At 37.0% G+C, this 25,214-nt stretch overlaps 1 protein-coding gene and 1 long non-coding RNA gene across 3 annotated transcripts; one reads left to right on the plus strand and one right to left on the minus strand.

The window, feature by feature from the left end:
- On the minus strand, positions 739-8,573 carry LOC102191009. 2 transcript variants are annotated; one of them, XR_309899.3, is made up of 5 exons: positions 8,465-8,573; positions 6,837-6,995; positions 5,599-5,694; positions 1,922-2,000; positions 739-782 (listed from the first exon to the last, which is right to left on the minus strand). It is a non-coding gene; the product is annotated as an uncharacterized LOC102191009 (long non-coding RNA). The 2 variants fall into 2 exon arrangements; XR_001295497.2 differs by lacking the exon at positions 6,837-6,995 and having other exon boundaries at positions 8,465-8,565.
- Positions 8,071-24,940, plus strand: RPF1 (ribosome production factor 1 homolog). Its single transcript, XM_005678164.3, has 9 exons — positions 8,071-8,693; positions 10,116-10,172; positions 12,194-12,274; positions 18,712-18,807; positions 19,381-19,534; positions 23,015-23,097; positions 23,531-23,712; positions 23,889-24,015; positions 24,589-24,940. Exons 1-9 carry the CDS (start codon positions 8,466-8,468, stop codon positions 24,628-24,630), a joined length of 1,050 nt encoding a protein of 349 aa, XP_005678221.1. The 5' UTR covers positions 8,071-8,465; the 3' UTR covers positions 24,631-24,940.

A 25,214-nucleotide genomic window follows, 5' to 3' on the forward strand; every position in this document is an offset into this window, starting at 1 on the left:
ATCACCTAAGGATCTTTCAGGTGGTCTAGGTGTGGACCCTGAGATTCTGCATTTCTATCAAGCTTCCAGATGATGCATTGCTGCAGGGCCATGGATCATACTTCAGGTTAGGTATATGCCTTTTGATGATTTTAGCAAATACAAGAATCTTGGAACTTCCTAGCAATGCTCTGTCATAGAAATAGTTCTTTGGGTGCCTGATTCACTTTGCTGTACACCAGAAAGTAATACAACAATGTAAAGCACCTATCAGTTCAGTTCAGTTCAGTCACTCAGTCGACTCTTTGCAACCCCATGAACTGCAGCAAGCCAGACCTCCCTGTCCATCACCAACCCCCAGAGTACACTCAAACTCACGTCCATCGAGTCGGTGATGCCATCCAGCCATCTCATCCTCTGTCGTCCCCTTCTCCTCCTGCCCCCAATCCCTCCTAGCATCAGAGTCTTTTCCAATGAGTCAACTCTTTGCATCAGGTGGCCAAAGTACTGGAGTTTCAGCTTTAGCATCATTCCTTCCAAAGAACACCCAGAACTGATCTCCTTTGGAATGGACTGGTTGGATCTCCTTGCAGTCCAAGGGACTCTCAAGTCTTCTCCAACACCTCAGTTCAAAAGCATCAATTCTTCGGTGCTCAGCTTTCTTCACAGTCCAACTCTCACATCCATACATGACCACTGGAAAAACCATAGCCTTGACTAGACAGACCTTTGTTGGCAAAGTAATGTCTCTGCTTTTGAATATGCTGTCGAGGTTGGTCATAACTTTCCTTCCAAGGAGTACTCTAATTTAAAAAGAAAGAAAGAAAAAACAAACAAAAAAAGAAATAATGCCTTTGACTAAGGCACGTTTTGAAATACACAAATCTACATCCTGAACCCAAGTCTTTAGAATAAAGGGATAATTGTAGGGAAACTAAGTCAACAAAATCTCCCTGGAGTGCACTGGTACACGGTGGAAACTTCTTGAATCTGGTCACTTACTGAGGGGTCTTTTATCTTTAATCTATACTTTTTTACCCTAATCTAGTAAGTAGGAGTGACCTAGGGAAAAAATACAGAGGAGTATAATCCAGTTCTGCAGTTTCTGCCTAGGTCACTGCCATGAATGCTCATCTCATGAACATGTCTTCAGTTCCTGAGACCGTTCTTCCATCTCCTTAACTCTCAGTGTCTCAGAGGTCCTCCTGGCTCTTATGATGGAATTTCCAGGAAAACTACTGACTTTTGTTATTTCCCCTAAATGAAGTTTTAGCCAATGGCCAACAATATATAAGACCTTATCAGACCTTATCATCCCTTTTAGAATATAAAGGGATAAAGGATAAGAAGTCTTTTATATCTATTTCATCTGGTTGCTATAGAGAAAAAAAAAGGAAGCTTCAGAAAAATTGAAAGGTTTGCTGATTGCCTCAAGAAGAGGAGGACTGGCTAGGAGAACGTATTCTTTTCCATACTGGGTTGGAAGAGAAACCTTAGTCAGAATCAACTAATACTATAAACTGTGGCTCTCCCAAGATGCTGCCTGAGGCTCCATCACAGCTGGGATGGTAGCATGCCTCCTGAACAAGTGAATAGGGTAGAAGGACCCCTACAAAGCCCCCCTCAGACTGCATCTATAAGTAGACTCCCAGAATATATTCAGGTGAATGAAAAGGTGTCTCTAGCTAACTAACAGTGGCAGTGGTATAGTCAGGCAACCTTCAGGGGTCCACAGATGAAAAAAGGTAACAGTGAGGTGGCCTAGCCCTGGGTAGTATACATCAACAAAAGGCCCTCACTACTCACAAGTCTCCTAATTCAGTTTCTATCCCTGCATTGCATTATGGGCACTACCATCAGTAACCTGGAGCCAAAAGAAACCCCTATTCAACAAAAGCAGAACTTCAGAAAACTGTTCACTACTGTAAGCTTGACAACTTACTAGCACCAGAAGACTTCTCTGATGAGACCAGTAGTGATTTCAACATTGTGACTTTTTTGATACTGTGTAGTGTGTCAACCTATAGAAGAAATGCATAACTCAGTGAACCAATATTTTTCAGATGACCAATGAATGCATGATGTTACAAAATCATGCATCAGTAAAAGATCCATTCAAAATGCAAAACAGACCAATAGATTTTAAGGTAATAGAACATAAAGAGCTTGTTGACATGATTTTAGATTATACAGTACAATTAATCTTTAAAATTAAGGGTTTTCCTGATAGCTCAGTTGGTAAAGAATCCTCCTGCAATGCAGGAGACCCTGGTTCCATTCCTGGGTTGGGAAGACTGCTGGAGAAGGGATAGGCTACCCACACTGGTATTCTTGGGCTTCCCTGTGGCTCAGCTGGTACAGAATCCACCTGCAATGCGGGAGACCTGGGTTTGATCCTTGGGTTGGGAAGATCCTCTGGAGAAGGGAAAGGCTATCCGCTCTAGTACTCTGGCCTGGAAAATTTCATGGACTACACAGTCCATGGGGTTGCAAAGAGCTGGACACAACTGAGCGACTTTCATTTACTTTCAATCTTTAAAAAACTTACTAGTCAAATATTAATGTAATATCAAAAAGAACATTCTTGGTTATCTGCTAAAGTTCTTAAACAATCCTCCCTTTTCCAATCACAGACCTGTTTGAGGCCAGATTTTTCATTATATTCTTTAACCAAAATGGTATGTCACAATATGTTAAACACAGACATTAGATACAAATGTAGTACCTCCCATTAAGTCAGACATAAAAGAGATTTGCAAAGCATGTAAAATGTCACTTCTCATTGGCCTTTTTGTTTGGAAAAATATATTTATTTTCATAAAGTGTGTATATTACACATAATTGGTTTATTGTCATTACTTTTAAATAAATTTTTCCTAAGAAAACTAAAGAAATTAAAGTTTTCTACATGGTAAATATTGATAGATATAAAGCATATAAACAAATGTTCTTTGGAGTCCCCAATAGTTCTTTTTAAGCTTTTTATTTAAAAAAATTTTTCCCAATAATTTTTGAAGGATAAAAGCTTGAAAATTGCTACCCTAAGCTATGGGTTTCCTTTGTGGCTCAGCTGGTAAAGAATCCGCCCACAATGTGAGAGACCTGGGTTTGATTCCTGGGTTGGGAAGATCCCCTGGAGAAGGAAAAGGCTAACCACTTCAGTATTCTGGCCTGAAGAATTCCATGGACTATACAGGTAGCAAGGAGTCAGACATGACAGTGACTTTCACTCCATTTCACTTCAGCCTAAGCTAAGGGCTATGCTTCCATCAACTTTTTTTAATATTGTGTCTGATAATTATACAGAATGCTTGCTATATTTTGTTTGTGAAATGGTAACAGTAGAAAATATTTTACGTCACATTGTAATTCTATAATGGAAAATTAGAACATAAAGGTGGGGGAAAATGAACAGTATTGGTTGTAAACAACTGATATTTGTATCTCTGGTTTGGGTGATCTAATCACAACACATGGGTTAACATCTATGGAAAATATATTCTGAGCTACCACAAGTGACTTGCAAATACACCTAATCTGGTTCTTTGAAGAAGATGTGAGAAGAAATTTGGTCTTGATTATAAAACATGGTAATGGTCATAGAACCTCTCATACTCTGGGGATTTGATTCTGTACTTGGGCTCTCCCCACTGGAGTTCTTTGAGGACAAGGAGTTGCTTTTTGTTTTTTAATTCTACAAATACATATATTTTTAAAAAAGCCAGAGGATCTGGCATTAAGTATGACTTAATAAATATTTGTTGAATGAATCAATCAACAGAATACTAAATACTTAGATATACAAAAGTCATGCCAGGATGATTTTTAAATTATATTTATGCTTGCTCCACAGTCAGAAATATCATCCAGAGGCATTGAATGCATTACAAAAATATAAATAAAAGCTTTTGTGATGAACTCAAACAATAAGAAATCACTTTAGGAGATGATATTTTAGTGAAACTGGATTTTTATTGTGGTATTTTCCTGGTAAGGATCAGAAACATTTCTGATATGATGGAACTACATGTACTCTGCAAAATTAGCACGCAGAAAAAAGAAAAAAAAAACCCTGTTTACGCCAACAGCCCATCTTAATGCTAAGGATAAGACTACTCAGAAAATAAAGTGAGGACTGTCCTTCCATCCAACACTATCATGGCTGAGTTTAGTGTCTACTGAAAAAACGTTAAAAGTCTCAAGGAAATTATTACAACCTATAAAGACTTACTTCTGGAAGAAAACTGTTGGTTTTCTAATATATTTCTGGTTTCTGGAAAGGCCAGGATATGCATTATGCCTATTTCATAGTGTGGAGTACATAGAGATGACAGTATTAACCATACAATTAATCTCCAGGTTTTCAGTATTTCAGAAGTTCTCATATTTGAGTACTCTAATTCAGTTTTGGGTAGGAGTGTGTGTGGCTCTAATATCGCCTCACAAAGTTGTATTCATTCTACTCATTGACCTTTTTAACTTCTTTCAAAGGAGAGCTGACATCCTGAGAGTTGTACTGACACTGTGAATTCTTGTAATAACTTCTCTACCATCTTCATTAGTCACTAAGACAATTTAAGGTATACAATAAACAAAAAAGAGGCTTCTCAAACTTCTATGAGATAAGTAATTTAATTGCCAAAAACAGGTCTTGGATACCAGGGAAATATTCACAGATGAAAAACTAGCTCTGTAATAGTTCTATTGTCCTGTCAAAAGAAAATCTGGAGAGCTTTACTTGATATAAGCATTTTATTAAGCAAGAAACACTGCTCAAAACAGGGAAATTTTGAGCTGAAACGTGGTTAGAAGCTCAGCATGCAGCAGTGACAGCTGAGTTTAAAAAGCATGAATGAGGAAGCGTGTGTGTGTGTGTGCTGTGTGTGTGACTGGTTACTAGAAACTTAGTCTTTATATGGTAGCAGCACTGTGTAAGCTTAACTGTCTATAGCAATTTGCTGGGAAGCTTTAAGGTCATACTGACCTGAAAAAAGCTGTTTTAGTTTTAGGTCAGAGTTAGACTTTGGGCAAATCTGGACAGTTTAAAAGTTTTAGTTATATAATTATGAGTGTTTGGTCCAGCAGTATATTCAAAATGAGGCTTCTATTTTGGTTTTTCTTTAACCGATAACAAACTGAATGGCATAATTCAAGCTCAGAGAGCATTAATTTATTACTTTGTGTTTCTTAAAGAGTTATAGCACATTGTAAACAAAAAATTTTTTATCCCTAAACCTGGTATTTCTTTTTCTTCATGCAATAGACTAATATTTTGTACTTTTGGAATGGTTTATATTATGTAAAGAGCTTAAGTCATATTGTAAACATAGATCAAATTTTCTCAGCAGAATCTTAGGTTATATTTGTTTGGATCACTGAACTCATCTGGGTGTCCATGTGTTGTATTCCAGAATATCATGTATATTTTTATTCTCATATATCAAGTAAAAAAAGTTATTTACTATCAAAATTAAATGTGTTATTTTAAAATAATATATACTCTATTAGGAGTAGGCCTTGCAAATAATAAACAATAAAGCAGTTACTGAAAAGAAGTGCATGGAAGAAATGGACCTCAAACTAAGAAGCATTGAACATCGAACACTACTGAATACTTACACTAGAATTCTGTTTTATCTTCTTCCAAACTGTAAGCTACCTGAGGGCAAGCATGATGTCTTTTTTCCTCAACAATGTTTAGTTTAGCATCTAGATCTAGAAGTAATAAAAATAACTAGTTAGTATTTATTGCACATGTATGTTTCTTTAATGTACGTTATCCGAAGAAACTACTACTAAGTCACTTCAGTCGTGTCCAACTCTGTGCAACCCCATAGATGGCAGACCACCAGGCTCCCCCGTCCCTGGGGTTCTCCGAAGAAACTATGTGGTAATATTAGCCCAGTTAACAGATGAAGAAAATGAGGCTCAGAGAGATTATTGATTTAACTGAGATTTTATAGCACCTATGTGACTGAATCAAAATCTAAACACAGATCTGAACACAGAGCCCACTGTTTCCATCATACTTGCTGTCCCTATTCATTTGAGTAGTATTAAACACACTTTTGCTGAATTGGTCAACACTTCTGTGATTTCTTCCAGATAAGAATTCTATTCTGATCATATAAATCATTTTATTCAACTCATACAACTATCACTACCAACAAGCAAGGAAGGCAACAAACAATGAAGGCAGCCTCTATAAACAGCCCTTGTATGGCACCTCTAAATAAATAAAGACAGTTATTAACTTCAGGATTATTTTATTTTTACAAGGAAAGAATGTACTATATGTAGAGAGACAGAAAATATTAAGACTAGAAGAGACTTCCAAAATATTTCAGTCTGTTTTTTAGATAAAGGTTGGTCTATCTCCTCCTGCTGCCCCCCCCACCTCAATTACAATCTGATTATTCCTCTTTACATAAGCCAAGTAATATTTTTATGACTGCTTGAAGCCAAACCTGTAGGCTAGTGACTTTTTAGCTCCACACTATTTTTTCCTTTTTATTGTATTGTATAATTCAAATCCAGTTTTGGATCTAAGCAGACAGGTTTTGTTTTCTAATCACAATTCTGGACTTGTAGCTTGGTAGAAGGTTTTGGTGGGGTTTGTATTCTAAACTACAGTTTTGATATCTTTAACATCCAGTTGAAAAGAAATTGAAAAGGTGAAAATGAAGGATGGAAACCAAAATATTAGATTATCAAAACACCCAATGTCAATATTGAAACATATAACTTGAAATTAAGGTAATTTCTGGAAAATCAACTGCTGACAGTAAACCAAAAAGAACTGTTTGGAGGTCATTTTCCTAAAAATTAGAATGAGGAATAGAGCAAAATTTACTCACTGGGAAAACATGTTCGCTTTCATGACACTCTACTCTCTTGATTTTCCATTCTCATTCTCCTTTACTAGGTCCTCCTTTTCTTTCTAGCTCTTCATGTGAGACTGCTTCAGGGTTCAGTTCATCATTCTCTTCTCAATTTCAGTTCTTTATCTACACTCCCTATAATAGTTCGAATTACCATCCATTAGCTGATAACTCCCCAATTCTGATCTCCAGCCCATACCTCTCTCCAACCTTCCAGTCATTCAGTCAAAATCTTGGAGTCATCTGTGACTCTTCTCTTTCTCTTATGCCTTTCATTCAATTGTCAGGAATTCTACCTCCCAAAATAATCTGTTCACTTCTTACCACCTCCACTAGTACCACCGGTTCAAAACATTCATTTCTCCCCTCCTGTCACTTTCTCTCCCCTACAGTCTTCTCTTAGAAGAATCTGAGTGATGCTTTTAAAATATGTCATCACACCATTCCTTTACTCAAAATCTTCCAAGAAATCTGCATCTCACATAAAAGCCAAAGTCCTTACAAAATCTTACACAATCTGTCACCCTAACCTCCCACGCCCACTCCCACCACCTTGACTCTCCTCTCTCATTGACCTCTGGCTTCACTGAGGTTTTCTGAACAAGCCAGGCTCGCTACTGACTGAAGCCTTGGAGCTGAACGTTTCCTTGTCCTGAACAGCTTTTCTCCTAGATAAAAAGCTTTGCTTTTCTCATATTAACAGCTCTTCCCCCAGATAACTGCACTGTATGCTCCATTTGTTGTTACTGTTCAGTCACTAAGTGGTGTTCCACTCTTTTCCGATCGCATGGACTGTAACGCCCCAAGCTCCTCTGTCCATTTGAATTCTGGGGCAAGAATACTGGAGTGGGTTGCCATTTCCTTCTCCAGAGTATCTTCCGGACTCACGGATGGAACCCCGGTCTCCTGCATTGCAGCCAGGTTCGTTACCCCTGAACCACCAGGGAAACCCATATGCCCTTCAATCTCTGCTCAATAATTAAGACCACTCTCAGAATCCTATTTAAGAGCTGTAACCCATCCCTTTATTCCCTCTTCTTTTATCCTGTCCTATTTTTACAACACCATGCATATTTAATAGCTTACCACAGTAATTATTTGGGAGATCATTTTAGTTTCTAGTAGAATGTAAACTCTATATTGTTTTGTACTTAGGCCATAGTGGCCCAGAAGATTCCGCCTGCACTGCAGGAGACCCAGGTTCTATCCCTGGGTGGGGAAGATCGCCTGGAGAAGGAAATAATCCACTCAGGTATTCTTGCCTGGAGAATTCCATGAATAGGGGAGCCTGGCAGGCTACATACAGTCCATAAGGTCGCAAAGAGGCCGACAGGACTGAGCAACTAACACTTAGGTTTGAAGGGCTCTCGCATGGATAATAGTCAATAATGGATTTCAGCAACTCAATTCACAGTTCACACGGCTGGACAAGCTCCGTATACTCTTCTCAAGCCTAAATTTCAGCACCTCCTTAAACTGATAAAACTCAGCAAACATACACTTTCCTTTAAGACTTTCCCGACCCCGGAAATAAAAGCTTAAGGACGGGGGTGGGACGAGGAAGCTACTTCCGTTTCCGTACAGACCACAAGGAGCAAAAATACCATGGCGAAGGCCGGAGACAAGAGCGGCGGCAGCGGAAAGAAAGGCCTGAAACGCAAAGCCGCTACTGAAGAAGCTCAGGAGGCTGCAGTCGGTGAGGATGGGACGACGGAAAGCGGGGTACAACCCCCAAAGACGGCTGCCTTTCCTCCAGGATTCAGCATTTCGGAAATTAAGAACAAACAGCGGCGACACTTAATGTTCACGCGGTGGAAACAGCAGCAGCGGAAGGTATGAGGCGGCGGAGTCGCCAGGGCGCGTGCGCGGTGTCGCTCTAGAGCCAGTGGGGTGGGGCGGGCTGGACGATGCACATGCGCGGGCACCCCTGCCCGGGTCGCAGGTGGCGCTTATTAATCCGGAAGGGGTAGGGGCCAAGCAGCCCTGCCCTGGTTCCTGCACCGTCGTTTGTACCACACTCTCGGCTCAGCTTTCCGTCTGAGTAGCAAGGATTGCTTTCCTTGCCAGCTCTGTTGTCCTTGGTTGCGAAAGAAAGCAAGAACTCTTGCTCTCCTAATATTAAAAATTACTTTCCTACCCGGCTCCTCTGCCCCCTCCACCCCCGCCAGACTTAGAAGGCAAGAATTTTCGTCTCCTATTTCCCCAGTCAACCTAACGTTGGTTAATGCCTAAAATCTGCAATACAGGCAGTACAAATATCCAGAAGGATCCTTCTCTGATTACTGTAGCCGCTCTTACCGAAGTTAGACTGTAAAGTTTCTAGAAATTGGATTTACTCTTTCCCGCACTGTCCTTATACCAATCTAGGAGGTGTACACATAAAGCCCAAAGTCACGGTGCTCATTTGTGGTTAAATTACGCTTGCTTGGAACCAAGTTGCTTATTGCATATCGCGAAAATTCATACACAATATTCTTTTTACTTGCCTGCTGCCTCTTGCTAGACTTGTTAAGGCCCTACACGTCTTATTTGTCGTAGGTGACAAAAGTGCTATTGGAGTACCTGGAAGGGACAAAAAACCCATTTTGGTGCGCACGTATGGGGGAAGGGTGTCCTAGATTTCTTGGGTCTGTAATTTCTAATCGGAGACCTGGTGGATTGAGGATCAACAGGCGCTAGGGAAAAGAAATTTTTTTATTTTATACTGTGTGTCAAGCATCCTGTTCAGAAGTCCCCAGAAGTTACAGATTTACAGTACACCCTGCAGATTCTGAATAATAAAAGCATATTTTGATTATAAAATGTTTGAATAGTGATGGATTTATTGTAAACAATGTGAAAACTCATTATTTTTAGCGCTTTTCAAAAGAGGCCACCAGAATAGCCGTAAATTTTCTTTAGTTTGCAACTTGTTAGGAATGCAAAATAACAAAAGCTTGTTAACTTGTTTAGTATACATTTTGCACTTTCACTTTATTTGAGGCTTTAGAGTAAAAGATAAAGCTAATGAAATTTTAAATATTCAAACTTGTCAATTTAGATTATTTTGAGGGAGCAAGATCATCTGGTTTACAATAACTTGGGTGTGAAAATCTAAGTCTGGATGTTTATTTTATTTTATTTTTTGGATGTTTATTTTAATACAGTTCTAAGGCTGGTCAGTTTAAATATTCATAGCATTAGTAATTTCATTATGTGTTTGCTATGTAACTACTAGTTGCTCAATATTGTTCTTTTCTCTTTTAAATCCTTTAGGAAAAGTTGGCAGCTAAGAAAAAACTTAAAAAAGAGAGAGAGGCTCTTGGTGATAAGGTAAATAAAATTTTTAGTCCTCTGCTTTATATCTTGTATTAAGTAATGTTCCCTGATATTTAGATTGAATCACTTTATTTTAAAATTTATTTATGAAATATTTTGAATGTTTAAAATGATGTAAAAACAATACAGCACACCCCTTTCTATCCTTTACTCAAGAAATTATGCATTAGTAAATAGTGTTCAAGTGTCTTATGTGGGATTTTCTGATTGCTTGCCCCTCTTTGGGACTTCCCTGGCAGTCCAGTGGTTTCAGATTCCACACTTGCCCTGCAGGAGGCAAGGGTTTGATCCTTGATTGATTGGGGAACTAAGATCCCTTTTGTCTCGAAGCAGAGTCAAAAAAAAAAAAAGACAATAACTCATGAAATTGCTTTTTATGATTCCCATGCACTTCTTTGTTTCCTTTATTATGTTTGTGTGCATAAACAGTAAATACAGTAGTAGTGGTATTTTGCATGTTTTCAAAATTTCAAAATGGTATATATACTTCCAGCTTGCTTATTTTACTTAACTTCATGGGTTTGAGAGGCAGAGACACATTATCCCTGACTGGGAATGGAGAAGATCCCCACCATAGGCCTGTAACTGGAGTTCTTCAGACTTGAAGCAAAGGCATTTTGTTATGCTAGGCTGAAGAAAGGCATAATAGAGCCTCTTCTGTTGTAGGGTTGGGATGTGTGAGAATGAGAGCTGACACAGAGGGTATAAACCTGTGAAGAGTGAGAATGGGGAGTAGGAGGAAGGTGAAACGCCTGAGTGGACTGTGGCAAAGAAAAGAGCATCCACAAAGGATTTAGCTGTTTTTGTGATGCTGACAAAAAGTGAAATCTCTCTATTGAAAAATTTTAAAAGAACTATTGAATGCTTCAGGTTGCATTTTATACTTGAAAAATTTTAAAAAAGTTCAACTCCCCCTCCTCCCATCTCTTACTTAAGATGGAGTACCAAGTAATAATAAGCATTTTTGAGGAAGGGAAAAATACAGACTATATACATATACTGTATACAAACTAAATACTACTTTTTCATGAATTCTCTTGAATAGTGTTAGATTAAATCACAGGAAATTTCAATATTAAGACTGTTTTCACCTGCAAAATCCTATCAAGCAGTGTTAGTCTCTTTTTAACTCAATAATCAGTTATAGCAAATTAATATGGTGATCACCATTTGAAAATATCACCATTCTTGTTTTTGGATTGATAGATGATCTAGAACTGCCTCTTTTAAAAAAATTACTTAAAACTTAATATTCATTTCATAAAATAATAAAAAAGAACTCCTAAATAGTTTGTCAGGTCATATTCATCTCTGTTAGTGTACATATATTTTAAATTAGTTTTAATCAGTGTATGGTTATGGTTTTGTGTTCTTGCTCCTTAAAATTTCATTTACACAATTTCTTGATCTAAGCTGAGTGTATGTGATTGCTGATGCTAATGCTATTCCATTAAGTTGGCAATGCCATAGTCATTATCTTGTTGTTGGACATTTGCCCTATTTAGTGTTCATTTCCACTAACCATAGTGATTATACATATTTCTTTGTATAAATTGCTCCCCTTTTCATTCCTTACCATAAATTCTCTAAACTAGAATTACTAGTTCAGCAGAAAGATACGGATTTGTAGCCTTTGTTAGATATTTCTGAATAGTTTTCTGAAAGTATTTGAACCAAGCTACCTAAATATGTACCTTTGTGATTTTTCTGTTATGTTTGATATTTTTCATCTTTGTGAATAATTATTAATTCAGTTTTCTCTTTCTGCTACTTTTGCCTGGTTTTAAGCCATTTTATCCTGTCAGCAGTTCTTCCAGTAAGTGCATTTGTGTGCTTAAAGAGTTAAAAAGCCTCTTACTCAATATTGTTACTAGGACTGATGTAGCAGTGGGTTGAATGAGAAACAGATTGAGTTTTTGCATTATTTCCAGATTTTTGTTATTCTTCTCCGAGCATAATGCAAAATTATTAATGTGAAATGCTTCCCAGACTTAACATTTTTTTCTTTTATTTAGGCTCCACCAAAGCCTGTACCCAAGACTATTGACAACCAGCGAGTGTATGATGAAACCATAGTAGATCCTAATGATGAAGAGGTAAATGTTAGAAGTCTTAAATAAATTTGGATAATCACATTTGATAAATTATCTGTTCTTATGCCAGTGTTTAATTTAAAGTACTAGCTGGTGAAATTGTATAATGGATTGATTTAGCTATAATGCTGGCATATTATCTTATTTCATAATTGGGTTTTCCAACAATGCTGTAGAAGAAGGAAATAAATTATTCATTTTCTCAGAAGGTATTGTATTTTATGCTTAGATAAACTTATTTGTCATTCAATGAATAATTTTTCCAGTGTTTTTTAATGTCATTTGAAAAGCAGTCCTTGTTTTTTAAATTTTTACTATATATTTGTGTAGTATTTGTTAGACATTTTGACAACTAAGGTAATCTGATGCTATTTTTTCGTGTGTCCATATAAAACTCTTGGTTTCAGGATAATCTTTCACTTTTCCCTTTAGTTTGCAGCAGTACAGTGAAAGAGTCAAGGTACACATTCATGTACTTAATTATCAGAAATGGATTTCTCTTATTAGCATGAGAAAGGAAATCAATTTCTTTCTTCCAGTCTTCCCTCTTACATAACCAGTTTCCCAGCACCATTTTTGAAATAGTAGTCTTTCTCATAGTAAATTGTAGTGCTGTGATATATTAGTTGTCCATATGTGCTGAGTCTTTTTTTTTTTTTGGTAGCTTGTTACTGGATTGGTTCTTTAGTTTCTTGATTATTTAGCTTCATGGTAAGTTTTGATAGCTGTGAGGGAAAGATGCCCCTCGCCATTCCCATTCTCAAATCCCTCTCTTCAACAGTGTTATCTTCCTGGATCTTACATCTTCCGTATAAAAGTGTGACTCATACTAAATCAGATCAGTGTCAGAATCTAGGTAGTATTGGGTTGGCCAAAAAGTTCATGCGGGTTTTTTTGGGCCATCTTACAGACTGTTTTACGGAACAAACTTCTTGGCCAACCCTATATGTGTGTGTGTATATATATCCACTGTGTGTGTATATATATATATATATATATATATAGTATATATGCAGGTAGGTAGGTAGTGAAGTGGCTCAGTTGTGTCCAACTCTTTGAGACCCCATTGACTGTAGCCTATCAGGCTCCTCCATCCATGGGATTTTCCTGGCAAGAATCACTGAAGAGGGTTGCCATTTCCTTCTCCAGGGGATTTTCCCAACCCAGGAATTGAACCCCCGTCTCCCACATTGTAGGCAGATGTTTTACTGTCTGAACCACCAGGGAAGTCTTAGTATATATGTATGTATGTATATATATCTTGTTTCAGTTCAGTCACTCAGTCTTGTCCGACTCTTTGCGACCCCATGGACTGCAGCATGCCAGGCCTCTCTGTCCATCACCAACTCCCAGAGTTTACTCAACTCATGTCCATTAAGTCTGTGATGCCATCCAACCATCTCATCCTCTGTTGTCCCATTCTCCTCCCTCCTCCAGTCTTTCCCAGCATCAGGGTCTTTTCAGATGAGTCAGTTCTTCACATCAGGTGGCCAAAGTATTGGAGTTTCAGCTTCAGCATCAGTCCTTCCAATGAATATTCAGGACTTTCTTCCTTTGGATGGACTGGTTGAATCTCCTTTCTGTCCAAGGGACTCTCAAGAATCTTCTCCAACACCGCAGTTCAAAAGCATCAATTCTTCAGTGTTCAGCTTTCTTTATAGTCCAACTCTCAGATCCATACATGACTACTGGAAAAACCATAGCTTTGACTAGACGGACCTTTGTTGACAGTACTATAATGTCTCTGCTTTTTAATATGCTATCTAGGATGGTCATAGCTTTTCTTCCAAGGAGCAAGCATCTTTTAATTTCATGGCTGCAATCACCATCTGCAGTGATTTTGGAGCCCCCAAAAATAGAGTCTGCCACTGTTTCCATTGTTTCCCCATCTATTTGCCATGAAATGATGGGACCAGATGCCATGGTCTTAGTTGAATGTTGAGTTTTAAGCCAGCTTTTTCACTCTCCTCTTTCAGTTTCATCAAGAGGCTCTAATTCTTCTTCGTTTTCTGCCATAAGGGTGGTATCATCTGCATATCTGAGGTTATTGATACTTCTCCTGGCAATCTTGGTTCCAGCTTATGCTTCATCCACCCCAGCGTTTCTCATGATGTACTCTGCATAGAAGTTAAATAAGCAGGGTGACAATATACAGCCTTGATGGACTCCTTTTCCTATTTGGAACCAGTCTGTTGTTGCATGTCTAGTTCTAACTGTTGCTTCTTAACCTGCATACAGATTTCTCAAGAGGCAGGTCAGGTGGTCTGGTATTCCCATCTCTTTCAGAATTTTCCACATTTTGTTGTGATCCACACAGTCAAAGGCTTTGGCGTAGTCAATAAAGCAAAAGTAGATGTTTTTCTGGAACTCTCTTGCTTTTTCCATGATCCAGTGGATGTTGGCAGTTTGATCTCTGGTTCCTCTGTGTTTTCTAAATCCATCTTGAACATCTGGTAGTTCATGGTCTACAGACTGTTGAAGCCTGGCTTGGAGAATTTTGAGCATCACTTTGCTAGCGAATGAGATGAGTGGTAGTTTGAGCATTCTTTGGCATTGCCTTTCTTTGGGGTTGGAATGAAAACTGACCTTTTCCAGTTCTATGGCCACTGCTGAGTTTTCCAAATTTGCTGACATATTGAGTGCAGCACTTTCACAGCATCGTCTTTTAGGATTTGAAATAGCTCAACTGGAATTCCATCACCTTAAGTAGTTTTGTTCGTAGTGATGCTTCCTAACACCTACTTGATATGCATTCCAGGATGTCTGGTTGTAGGTGAGTGATCACACCATTGTGATTATCTGGGTCATGAAAATCTTTTTTGTATAGTTCTTGTGTGTATTCTTGCCACCTCTTCTTAATATCTTCGGCATCTGTTAGGTCCATACCATTTCTGTTCTTTATTGTGCCCATCTTGGCATGAAATGTTCCGTTGGTATCTCAAATTTTGCTTCACTGGGCCTTTAAATACTGAAAATGTATTTCAGTGAATATCATTGTTTTCTTCATACAAGTTATACACATAAATCTTGTTACAACTATTCCTGGGTATCTGGGTATTTTTTTCTTGATAGTATAAATCACATGTCTCTGAAAACTATCTGATTTGCTGATTTACAAAAATGAGATTGCTTTTTGAATCATGATCTTTTAATGAGTAGAATTTGCTTCTAATAATTTTTCTAAATGTTTTCATTTCATGTTTAGATAATCATTTCTACAAATATGTGTTTGTTTCTTTCAAACCATTAACAATTTCTTTTGTGCTTATTTGAATCGCACCATAATGTCAAATAAATTTTAAAAAGCAGCATTATCCTCTATGCCATGTTACTAATTTTAAAGAATACTTCCAGTTATGTGTCATTAATGGTAGATTTTCCTTATGAGTTATGGAAATTCCTTCCTGCAAATATTAAGATAATTTATATACTTTTCTGCAAATATTGAGATGAATATCCAGTTTTCTCCTTTATTGCAGTAATTTAATAAATGAAATGGACTTTCTAGTGTTAAACCTGTTCTATTCATGGGGTAAATCAAGTTTAGTTAAGGTGTTTTATCTTCTTAAAATATTGTTTTGGTTTGTTAAATGCATTGTTTAGATAGAATATGCTCATGACTGAAACTGAAGTAATACCCTGTTTTCATTCCTAATCTTGTTTATTTGAGCTTTCACCAGAGACATACCTGTTTTGTTATTCTTTTCAAGTTACTATTTTATTTGTCTATTAAATGTTTCCTAATTCACTTATATCTCCTCTTACCTTTATTATTTCTTTTATACTCTGAGTTTATTCTATTTTTTATGTGATTAATTCATTTTCATCTTTTTATGATGAGAAATTATGGTCATAAAATTCACATTTGCTATAGCCCACAAGTTTTAAGATGGATTCCTTTTATCATTTACATCTGAGTACCTCTTCTAATGAAAGATGATTTCTTCTTGCTTGTTGTATTTTTTTAGTTCATTAGTCCCCGCCTCATCCTTATTTTTTCTTTCTTTTTGCTTACTTGGGGTTTTAGTTGCTCTTCTTTTTCTAGCTTCCTAAGATGGAAGCTTAAGATTATTGATTTTATTTTTTCATTCTAATATAAGCATATAAAACTCTGGTGTTCACCCAAGCACTGCTTTAACCACCTTCCATACGTTTTGGTGTGTTTATGATGTTTTCATTTTCATTCTGTTGAAGATATTTTCTGATTTCTCTGGTGATTTCTTCTTTGGCTTACAATTTTCAAGAAGTATCTTAATTTCCAAATATTTGAGGATTTCCCTGATTTCTGCTGATTTCTGCTGTTGATTTTTAATTCAATTTTATTGTGGTCTGGGACATATTTTGTTTCATTTCAGTCCTTTTCAATTGGATAAATGTCCTAGCATAAGATCTGTTCTGGAGAATGATTTATCACAATCTACTTCTAGTAAATACTGACACAATTCTGGTAAAATACAGCAAGTTTGCACCAGTATAGCTTTGTGACCTCCACTGTTACTCATGCTGTTAATTGTCAGCACATGTTGTTATGTATCTGTCTATGTTATAAACCCAGTGTTGTAATTACTACTTTAAACGTCCTCGTGTTTTAAAAAAAAAATGATCACACACAAAACACCCACAAAGCCTTATGTTTACCCTCATCATTACCTGTTTACAGTCCTCTTCTTTCCTGCCTCTGGATCATCTAGTATTATTCTTTTTCAGCTTGCAGGATTTTCGTAAGCCTTTGTTTTGTAGCAGGTCTGAGATCTAATTATCTCAGTTTTTGTCTTTATAAAAGCGTTTATTTTGCCTTTATTTTTAAAAAAATTTTGTGGGACATAGAATCCTTGGTTGACCTGTTTTTTTTCTTTGAACTTGTTCCATTGAATTTTGACCTTCACTATTTCTTTTGAGAAACCAGTCATGACTTACTGGTTTTTTACTAAAGTTTTCTGGTTTTACTAAAACCAGATGATTTACTAAAGTTTTCTGGGTTTTTGGCTTTTACCAGTTTGACACTATTGTGTTTAGGTATTGTTCTTTTTTTAAATTCTACTTAATGTTTGTTGAGTTTGGACCTGTCAGTTAAGTTTTTAATCCATTATTTCTTGAAATATTTTTTTTTCCTGCCCTCTTCTCTCCTTGAGGGATTTCCTAACACACTGTTGAAATGGTTAACATTATCCTAAAAATTTCTGCAGCTTTGCTCTTTTTGCTATGATTATGTTCTCCATGCTCCAGATTGGATCGTTAGTAATCTGTTTTCAGGATTATTGATTCTTCTGCATCTTAGATCAGCTTTATAGTATTTTTACAGGCTAAAAAATAAAAAGCCTGTATTTTTCCTTAATTCCTTGGGTATATTTGTTATGATGGCTTTGAAATTGTCACTAAATTCACCATCTGGACCCATTCAGTCAGTTTTTATTGACTTCTCTTTTCCTGATTATACAGCATACTTTTCTGTTTCTTTGTATATCTAATAGGTTGAAAATTGGGACACTTTTAGAAAACATTGCAGTAACTCTGGATTATTTTTATTTATTTTTTTTTTACAGGTTATTGATTTTTTTGTTGTTTTAGTAACTTGTCTGGACTTAAACTGGAATCTCTCTGACAGTAGCATTACACTACTGCTGAGTTTGTGTTATTTTTAACCTTCCTTCCTAGAGATTTTTCCCTGTGTTTGACTCAGTGGCCAGCTAGTGATTTGGGTAGAGGTTGCATCGTGAAACCTTGGGCCCCTAAGACATACATTCCCCCTGCCACCTGAGGTGTGTGTGGATTGAGGAAGGCTTTCAAAGTTGCAGCCATTTCTCCAGTCTCCCTTGTCTTTCATGTGCACTGGATTCTCAGGTCTCTCTCATGTGGAGCTTAGTTGTCAGTCAAGGATTTGGGGAGAGATTATGTCAGTTCGTCTATGATTTTTTTTCACTTCCAGAGCTCTCATTTAAATTTTTGGCTGATCCATACCTACCCTGAACTAGGCCTGTAACCTTGGACTGGTAAAGCCAAGTCCAAGTCCAAGACCACCTGCCTGCCCATCCTCAAATCTGGTCTACCATCTCTGGATCCAGGATTGCTGGTTCTCGCTTACCATTAGTCCTGAAGTTGATACAGTTACTGTTTTCACCACCCAGGTTGACATGGGAAATGGAATAGCTCTAGGCAAGATTCTTGATGTTCTTGCCCACAAATGGATCCATTTTTCAATGAATGCATCTCAATTTCTTGAAATTATTTTTGACAGTTTTTTTTTTCCATTTCATATTAGTATTCTTCAGCTAGAAAATTATCCAACCTCTTCATGTTGCCATTAACCTGTCCCTCCTGGGCCCTCTTTAAATCACGAGTCAGCTAGATAACCCAGTGTTACAGAATCCTATTCGAATTGCTTTTAAAATGCTGGCCCAGTAGAGTGTTTGATGTAAAGCTGTCTCTCTTTCTGTTTTCAGGTTGCTTATGATGAAGCTACAGATGAATTTGCTTCTTACTTCAACAGACAGACTTCTCCCAAGATTCTCATCACTACGTCAGATAGACCTCATGGGGTAAACATATCAGTTACTATAGTTGTTGAATTCTTAATTTTCTTACATAGGTTATTTAAAATAACTTCGTTCAGAAGAGTTAAATTTTTAGTAATTGCCTTAGGTAATGTCTGTAAATAAACTAAATAAAATGTATCAGTGATGTGATGTAGGTTCACCAAGTGTGATTCTTCATGATAGGCTTTCTCAGCCTCAGCACTGTTTAAACGTTTTGGGCTGGATTTTTTTATTGTTCAGATTGTCCTGTTCATTATAAGATGTTTAGCAGCATTTTGGCCTCTATCCACTAGATACTGATAGCAGCCAACTTCTACCACTACCATCAGTCATGACCACCAAAAATGTTTCCAGATGTTTCCAAACATCCCTTGATGACAAAATTGTCCCTAGTTGAGAATGACTGCTTTACATAGATCAGCCTTTGATGGAGGATGAAACTGTTTGGATTTCATTCTTCCCTAGCCTTGCTCTCTGTTAGTAACACTATAATGATTACTTCTTTCCTTATAAATATATGCCACTTAGATTTTTATTCTTTTTGATTTTTGAGGATTTTGTTATTTTGTTTTATAGAGAACAGTACGACTCTGTGAACAGCTCTCTACAGTTATACCAAATTCGCATGTTTATTACAGAAGAGGACTGGCTCTGAAAAAAATTATTCCACAGTGCATCTCAAGAGATTTCACAGACCTGATTGTTATTAATGAAGATCGTAAAATACCAAGTATCCTTTGTTCTTTTTAAGGCGTTTTCTTGTCTCCCCTTCACCCCCTTTTAAGATATATTTAAAAGAATAAGAAAATGTTTCCTGTAACTTTTAGAACATAATTTGTTCAACCAGAGAATTAATATATCTCTATTCAAGACTCCAAACTGATTTTTCCTTTTCACTCTGCAAGCATTTGTTAAGCCCATGCTATAAGCAAGACATTATTTGTTAGTAAAAGATAAACAAGAGAAAGTCAGCTTCGGGGAATTCATAATCTAGTAGGATAAAATAGATATGTAAAGAAACAAAAATATTGTGTAGATAGTACAATTACAGAGCGAAATATAGTATACAGTACAAACTTTGGTAAAAATCTGCCCTGGGGACATTAGGGAAGTACTTGACAGAAGAAAGACGCCTAATCCCTGTCTAGGTGGATATGGGTGAATGAGGTAAGGCAGAGGAAGAATACCTATTGCAAAAACATAACCATTTGAAAAGATAGAGGCATGAAGGTCCTCTCCCAGTTGGGGATCTGCAGCTATTTTGATATGGCTAGATTTTGTGTTGCCAGGAAGTGGTGTCACAAGATTGCATTTTTGAAGTAGGTATTTGGGCCCATATTATGTATTGCAGATACCAAGAATAATCTATCCTTTTACTATGAGTCTCAGATCCAAGGCAAATGTGTTACCTCAACCCTAGATATTTCTCCCTATTTTGAGATAAGAGATCACATAAAGGATCCCTGGATTTGTTTTTGTCATTGATGTTGTTTTACTTACTCATTGCCTGTGAACTCAGTAACTTTAAAAGTGGCCAACTGAATGTCAAAATTATTAAAATTACCAAGGATTTATAAACAATGGGGATAGTACTTCCGTGCTGCCAGGATAACATATTTTTAAAAATCAGTGAACACTGCTTTTTAAAAAATAATGGTTTACAATCTATTTTTTTCCATCTAAATAACTTTTATGGCATTTAGTGTTTTCAGTATAAGTTAATTAAAGACATCCACTTGATCAGTCATGTCTGACTCTTTGCGACCCCATGGACTGTTCCATGAGAAGCCCCATCAGGCTTCTCTGTCCATGGGATTTCTCAGGCAAGAACACTGGAGTGGGTAGCCATTTCCTTCTCCAAGTATCCCCTTGCACCAGTTGTTTTTCAGAGACTTTTAAGACTAAACTAGCTTTGTATTGTTAGTCATTTTATAATTTGGCTGGATTGTGAGTTTAGAAAAAGTGTCTTGAGTACTTAATCTATTCCAGAAGAGATCTGCTTTGAAGGTACTAATCCCTGCCTTTTTAAAACATGTCGTCCCCACCTCCACCCCACCCCAAATGAGGTTTCAAGACCTTTGTTCCTCTGTTTGGGGCAGTACTTCCTTTCACTTTTTTCCTCTTCCTTATTTCTAAATGGAAATTTGATGTAGAGAGCAGCTTATATAGGGTGTTTTACATTCCTGGCCTTTTGAGTCGGTCATAACAAAGTAACTTTCACATCAGTGGTAACAAAATGCCTCTATATATTTCTGACTGCAAATTAACAGCTAAGGTCTAGGACTCAGGTTTAATCCCACCCCAGTTTAGATATGCCATGTAGTACTTGAATGAATCTACCTGACCCTTCTCAAACTCTTCATTGCTAAAATCATTACTAAAAATCGGGATGAGTTCTGTGTGGCATGGTTTGTGTTAGAGATTAGGAATAACATAAGTAACACCTATTGTACAGTGCAGGTACTTAGGAATTGATACATTTGGATTTTATACTTTTGTTTTGACACAAACCACAATTTAGTGGAAATTTCTAGAGAAGATTCAAGCCTTGATTTAGGTTAAATGACTTCTACTTCTCTTAATCCCCTTAAGATTTTGATTTTTTATTTTTTTTTTGGTAGTACAAATGATACAGAAATACTTATGGCTATACCTCATGAGTATAGCCAAACCTTGAAGAGAAGGGAAGAATTCAAACATTTACTGATAATCTGCTGTGTAATAGGCATAGTATCTGTCAGAAGTAGATTTTAGAGTTAATGGATTCATTGGGAAGAAAGGCATTTGTGTAACTAAAACTCAAATGACAAGTGCTATAGTAACAGTGAGAGCTGAGAATATTTAGTTTAATTTTGTCTGTAAAAAGAGATGGCATTTGAAGCAGGCCTTAATGGATGAGTAAAATATTGTAGATACTTGAAATAGCATAAGCAAAAAACACATGATAGGATTGTTTATGGTGTATTAGAGAGACTGTGTCTACCAGTTATAAAACAATATGTAGAGATAGGAGGTTATTAATAAAATGGTAGTGCGGAGCCACAGTATGAGTGCTATGCTGATGTTTTTAATCTATAGATGAGTCTGTGGTGAGAGTAGTTTCAAACTACCTATAGCTGGCAAAACCATCAAGGTATCTAGGTTTTCCCTTAGCACATAAGAAGCTATGAGAAACTACAATGGCACGGCTGAGTCCCATAGCTTATTACTTACAGAACCAAGGCCTAAATCCAACTTGATTAGTCTATATTAGGTGACAGATGTAGTTGAAGTGGTGAAAGAGAAGTCAGACCAAGCAGGATACTGTTCCTAATCTGGGTGGAAAAATCTCAAGGACCTCAAATAAGACAATAACACCTGGGGTAAGAGGCAGCTATTGAAGTGAGGAATTTATGAAGGTAAAAGCAATAAACAGGATCTGGTGGTGGGAGAGCAGGAAGTTGAAGATGATAACCACCATAGTTTCTAATTTAATAGATGAATGGGAGAATGTTGATGTCTTTTAAAGATGGCAACATCTGTTTTATAAAACTTATATTGTGTGCAGATACTTGTAAGTCTGGTTCTGACCTCCTTTTAAGGTTAAGTATTTGAAAGAATCGAGTTGTGCTACAAAGGCTTGAGCTGCATTCCAAACTTTTAAAGCCCTTGGTCGGCTAGCCTTGATTGTAGGTAGTTTTCTTATATTTCATTTATAGTTTATAGCCTAATTCTGTTTGTAGGGTCTGTAAGGGTTAATTAATTGGTTGATTTTAAACTGTAGTACAGTAATCCCAAGAATTAAGACCTTGTCTCTTGGGAACACTAATAACCTTGATTTCCAGATGTAGCTGGTCTTACGTGATATTGAAAACTGCATATCCTGGCCTTACAAATGTATGAAATGTATATACAGACTATATTCCATTTGTGGTGCTACAGTTATGCTAGAATCTTATCCTTATTCCTGTATTATAGTAGTGGATTTTAGCTCTTTTCACTTACTTCAATGCTTAACATAATCTTTGTGAAAGATTCGGGTTGATTTATGTCTTTTGAGTTTTGGGTATGGTGTGAAAATCAAGTCAAAGGAATACGTGCATCCACCTATTCACCTAATAGGTGAATTGCCTACAGATTTTAGGAGACTTTGGGTATACAAAGGACTACTTATTTAAACAACTTAAGGTTTAGATTACAGAGTTCAGTGTGTCCTTAGCTTTGTGAACAGATGGATTAATTCTGAGTCACCTGCCCAGCGGCCCAACCGCTCACTTTAAAATGAGCAGTGTTCGTCTGCGTAAAGAAATAAAGGTGAGTTTTATGCATTCCTTGACTGGCACTGGTCTCCTCACAGTGTCTGATTAGTAAATGCTATAACCTTTAGGTTTATGGATTTAATTTGGGGGCGGGGCTGGTTGGTTTTGTGATGCTGTTGGGTGAGTGGGGGCTTCTCTCTAGTTGTGGAGCACCAGCTTCTTGCAGTGGCTTATCTCCTTGTGGAGCATGGGCTCTAGGTACACAGGCTTCAGTAGTTGTGACTCAAGGGCTCTAGAGCACAGGCTCTGTAACTGCACGTGGGCTTAGCCACTACACGGCATGTAGGGTCTTCCCAGATCAGAGACATTATCTATAGTAATTTGTCATTAAGATAACTAAAATGTTTCAATGTCATGTAAACTCTAAAACTTGAAACTGCAATGAGATGTACTTTTGCCACTGTTGTGATTTTTCATCATTTTTCTAGAGAAGAGGCAAAGACCCAACAGAACACATACCAGAAATAATTTTGAACAATTTTACAACACGACTGGGTCACTCTATTGGACGTATGTTTGCATCTCTCTTTCCCCATAATCCTCAGTTTATTGGAAGGCAGGTTGCCACATTCCACAATCAACGGGATTATATCTTCTTCAGATTTCACAGGTAAGGAAAGTACTTTAACTCCTTGGACTTTGACTTCAATTATGAAACATGTTTTCTACATAAACCTGTTTCCCAATGTATTCTGACAAGTACTGTAGATGAGAAATTAAAACTGATATATTAAAGAACAGTTGGGTTCATTCAGACTGATTTCCTTAACTCTTTTTTTCTTTAAGATACATATTCAAGAGCGAAAAGAAAGTGGGAATTCAGGAACTGGGACCACGTTTTACCTTAAAATTAAGATCTCTTCAGAAAGGAACCTTTGATTCTAAATATGGAGAATACGAATGGGTCCATAAGGTATGTGCTTACTCTATGAAAAGCCAGTTAGGCAATTTTAAAAAGGATGGAATGAGAATAAAACCATGCACTTTAAGTTTTGAGTATTTATACCTTAAATTATGCTTGTGCATTTATTCCCATGAGTTAAAACTAATCTCTGATACAGCATTCTGGTCTAGAGATTAACCTTGGTTCACCTGAAACATCCCTAAAGATCAGTGGTTTGAAAGGTGGACCAGTAGCATCACCTAAGAACTTGTTACAAAGGCAAACTGTTGGGCCACAGACCTGCTCAATCACTAGCTTAGGGAGTGGGCAGCAGTCTGTTTATAAACCTGTTATGATGATTCTGCTGCATGCTTGAGAATTATTGCTACAGAGAAGTTTGGAGATCATTTTAAATCATAAATGAAAATGACACTTTAAAAATACATAGGCCTGACTTTAAAATTACACACACACACACACACACACACACACACACACACACACCCCACACACACACACCTGAAGACTTAAATTCGGTCTCAGAAACCAAGAGTGTTTTGCACTATTACCTACAGAATGTTAACTTTCTTTTCCCCCCCCCAGCCCCGGGAAATGGATACAAGTAGAAGAAAATTCCATTTATAAAGGACTGAGAGGATAGTATTAAACTGTGCTGAACACGCCTGTCTGGAGTTATGAAACAAGACTTTTCAAAATGGCAGTTACCGATTTCATAAACCTTCTTTCATCTCTGAACAAAGTATCAAGTGCCGTGAATTACCATTATTTATGTAGCAAATAAAAAGGTCATTTTGTTAAGAGTTTATAAGTTTCCTAAAATCTAATTCTCTTATTTTTAGGTAACTGAATAAACTGGAATCAAGATTCAAACTAACATTCCCATTTGTACTTTCATGGAACATGTGGGCTGCTGAGAAATAGAATGCTTGGTAGATACTGTGTAACCTACTGGTTTTCTATCAGACTAGTATTCATAGTTTCAATTCTGTTTCCTGAAAACACATATTTTGGACCAGGTTTCTAAGATGTTTTAACATTTCTTTAAGCCTTTCAAGAAGGATAAAAAGTTTTAAAGCAAGATGGTTTCCTAAGGACTTAGAACAAAAGTTATAAATTATTGATGCTTACTTTTTTGGTTCCTTTTTTCCTTGGTACTTCTTTACCTCATTACATTGTACTGTAGGGCTCCATTCAGGAATTAACTCAGG

Source organism: Capra hircus, chromosome 3 (assembly GCF_001704415.2).
Source record: "Capra hircus breed San Clemente chromosome 3, ASM170441v1, whole genome shotgun sequence".
Taxonomy (NCBI): domain Eukaryota; kingdom Metazoa; phylum Chordata; class Mammalia; order Artiodactyla; family Bovidae; genus Capra; species Capra hircus.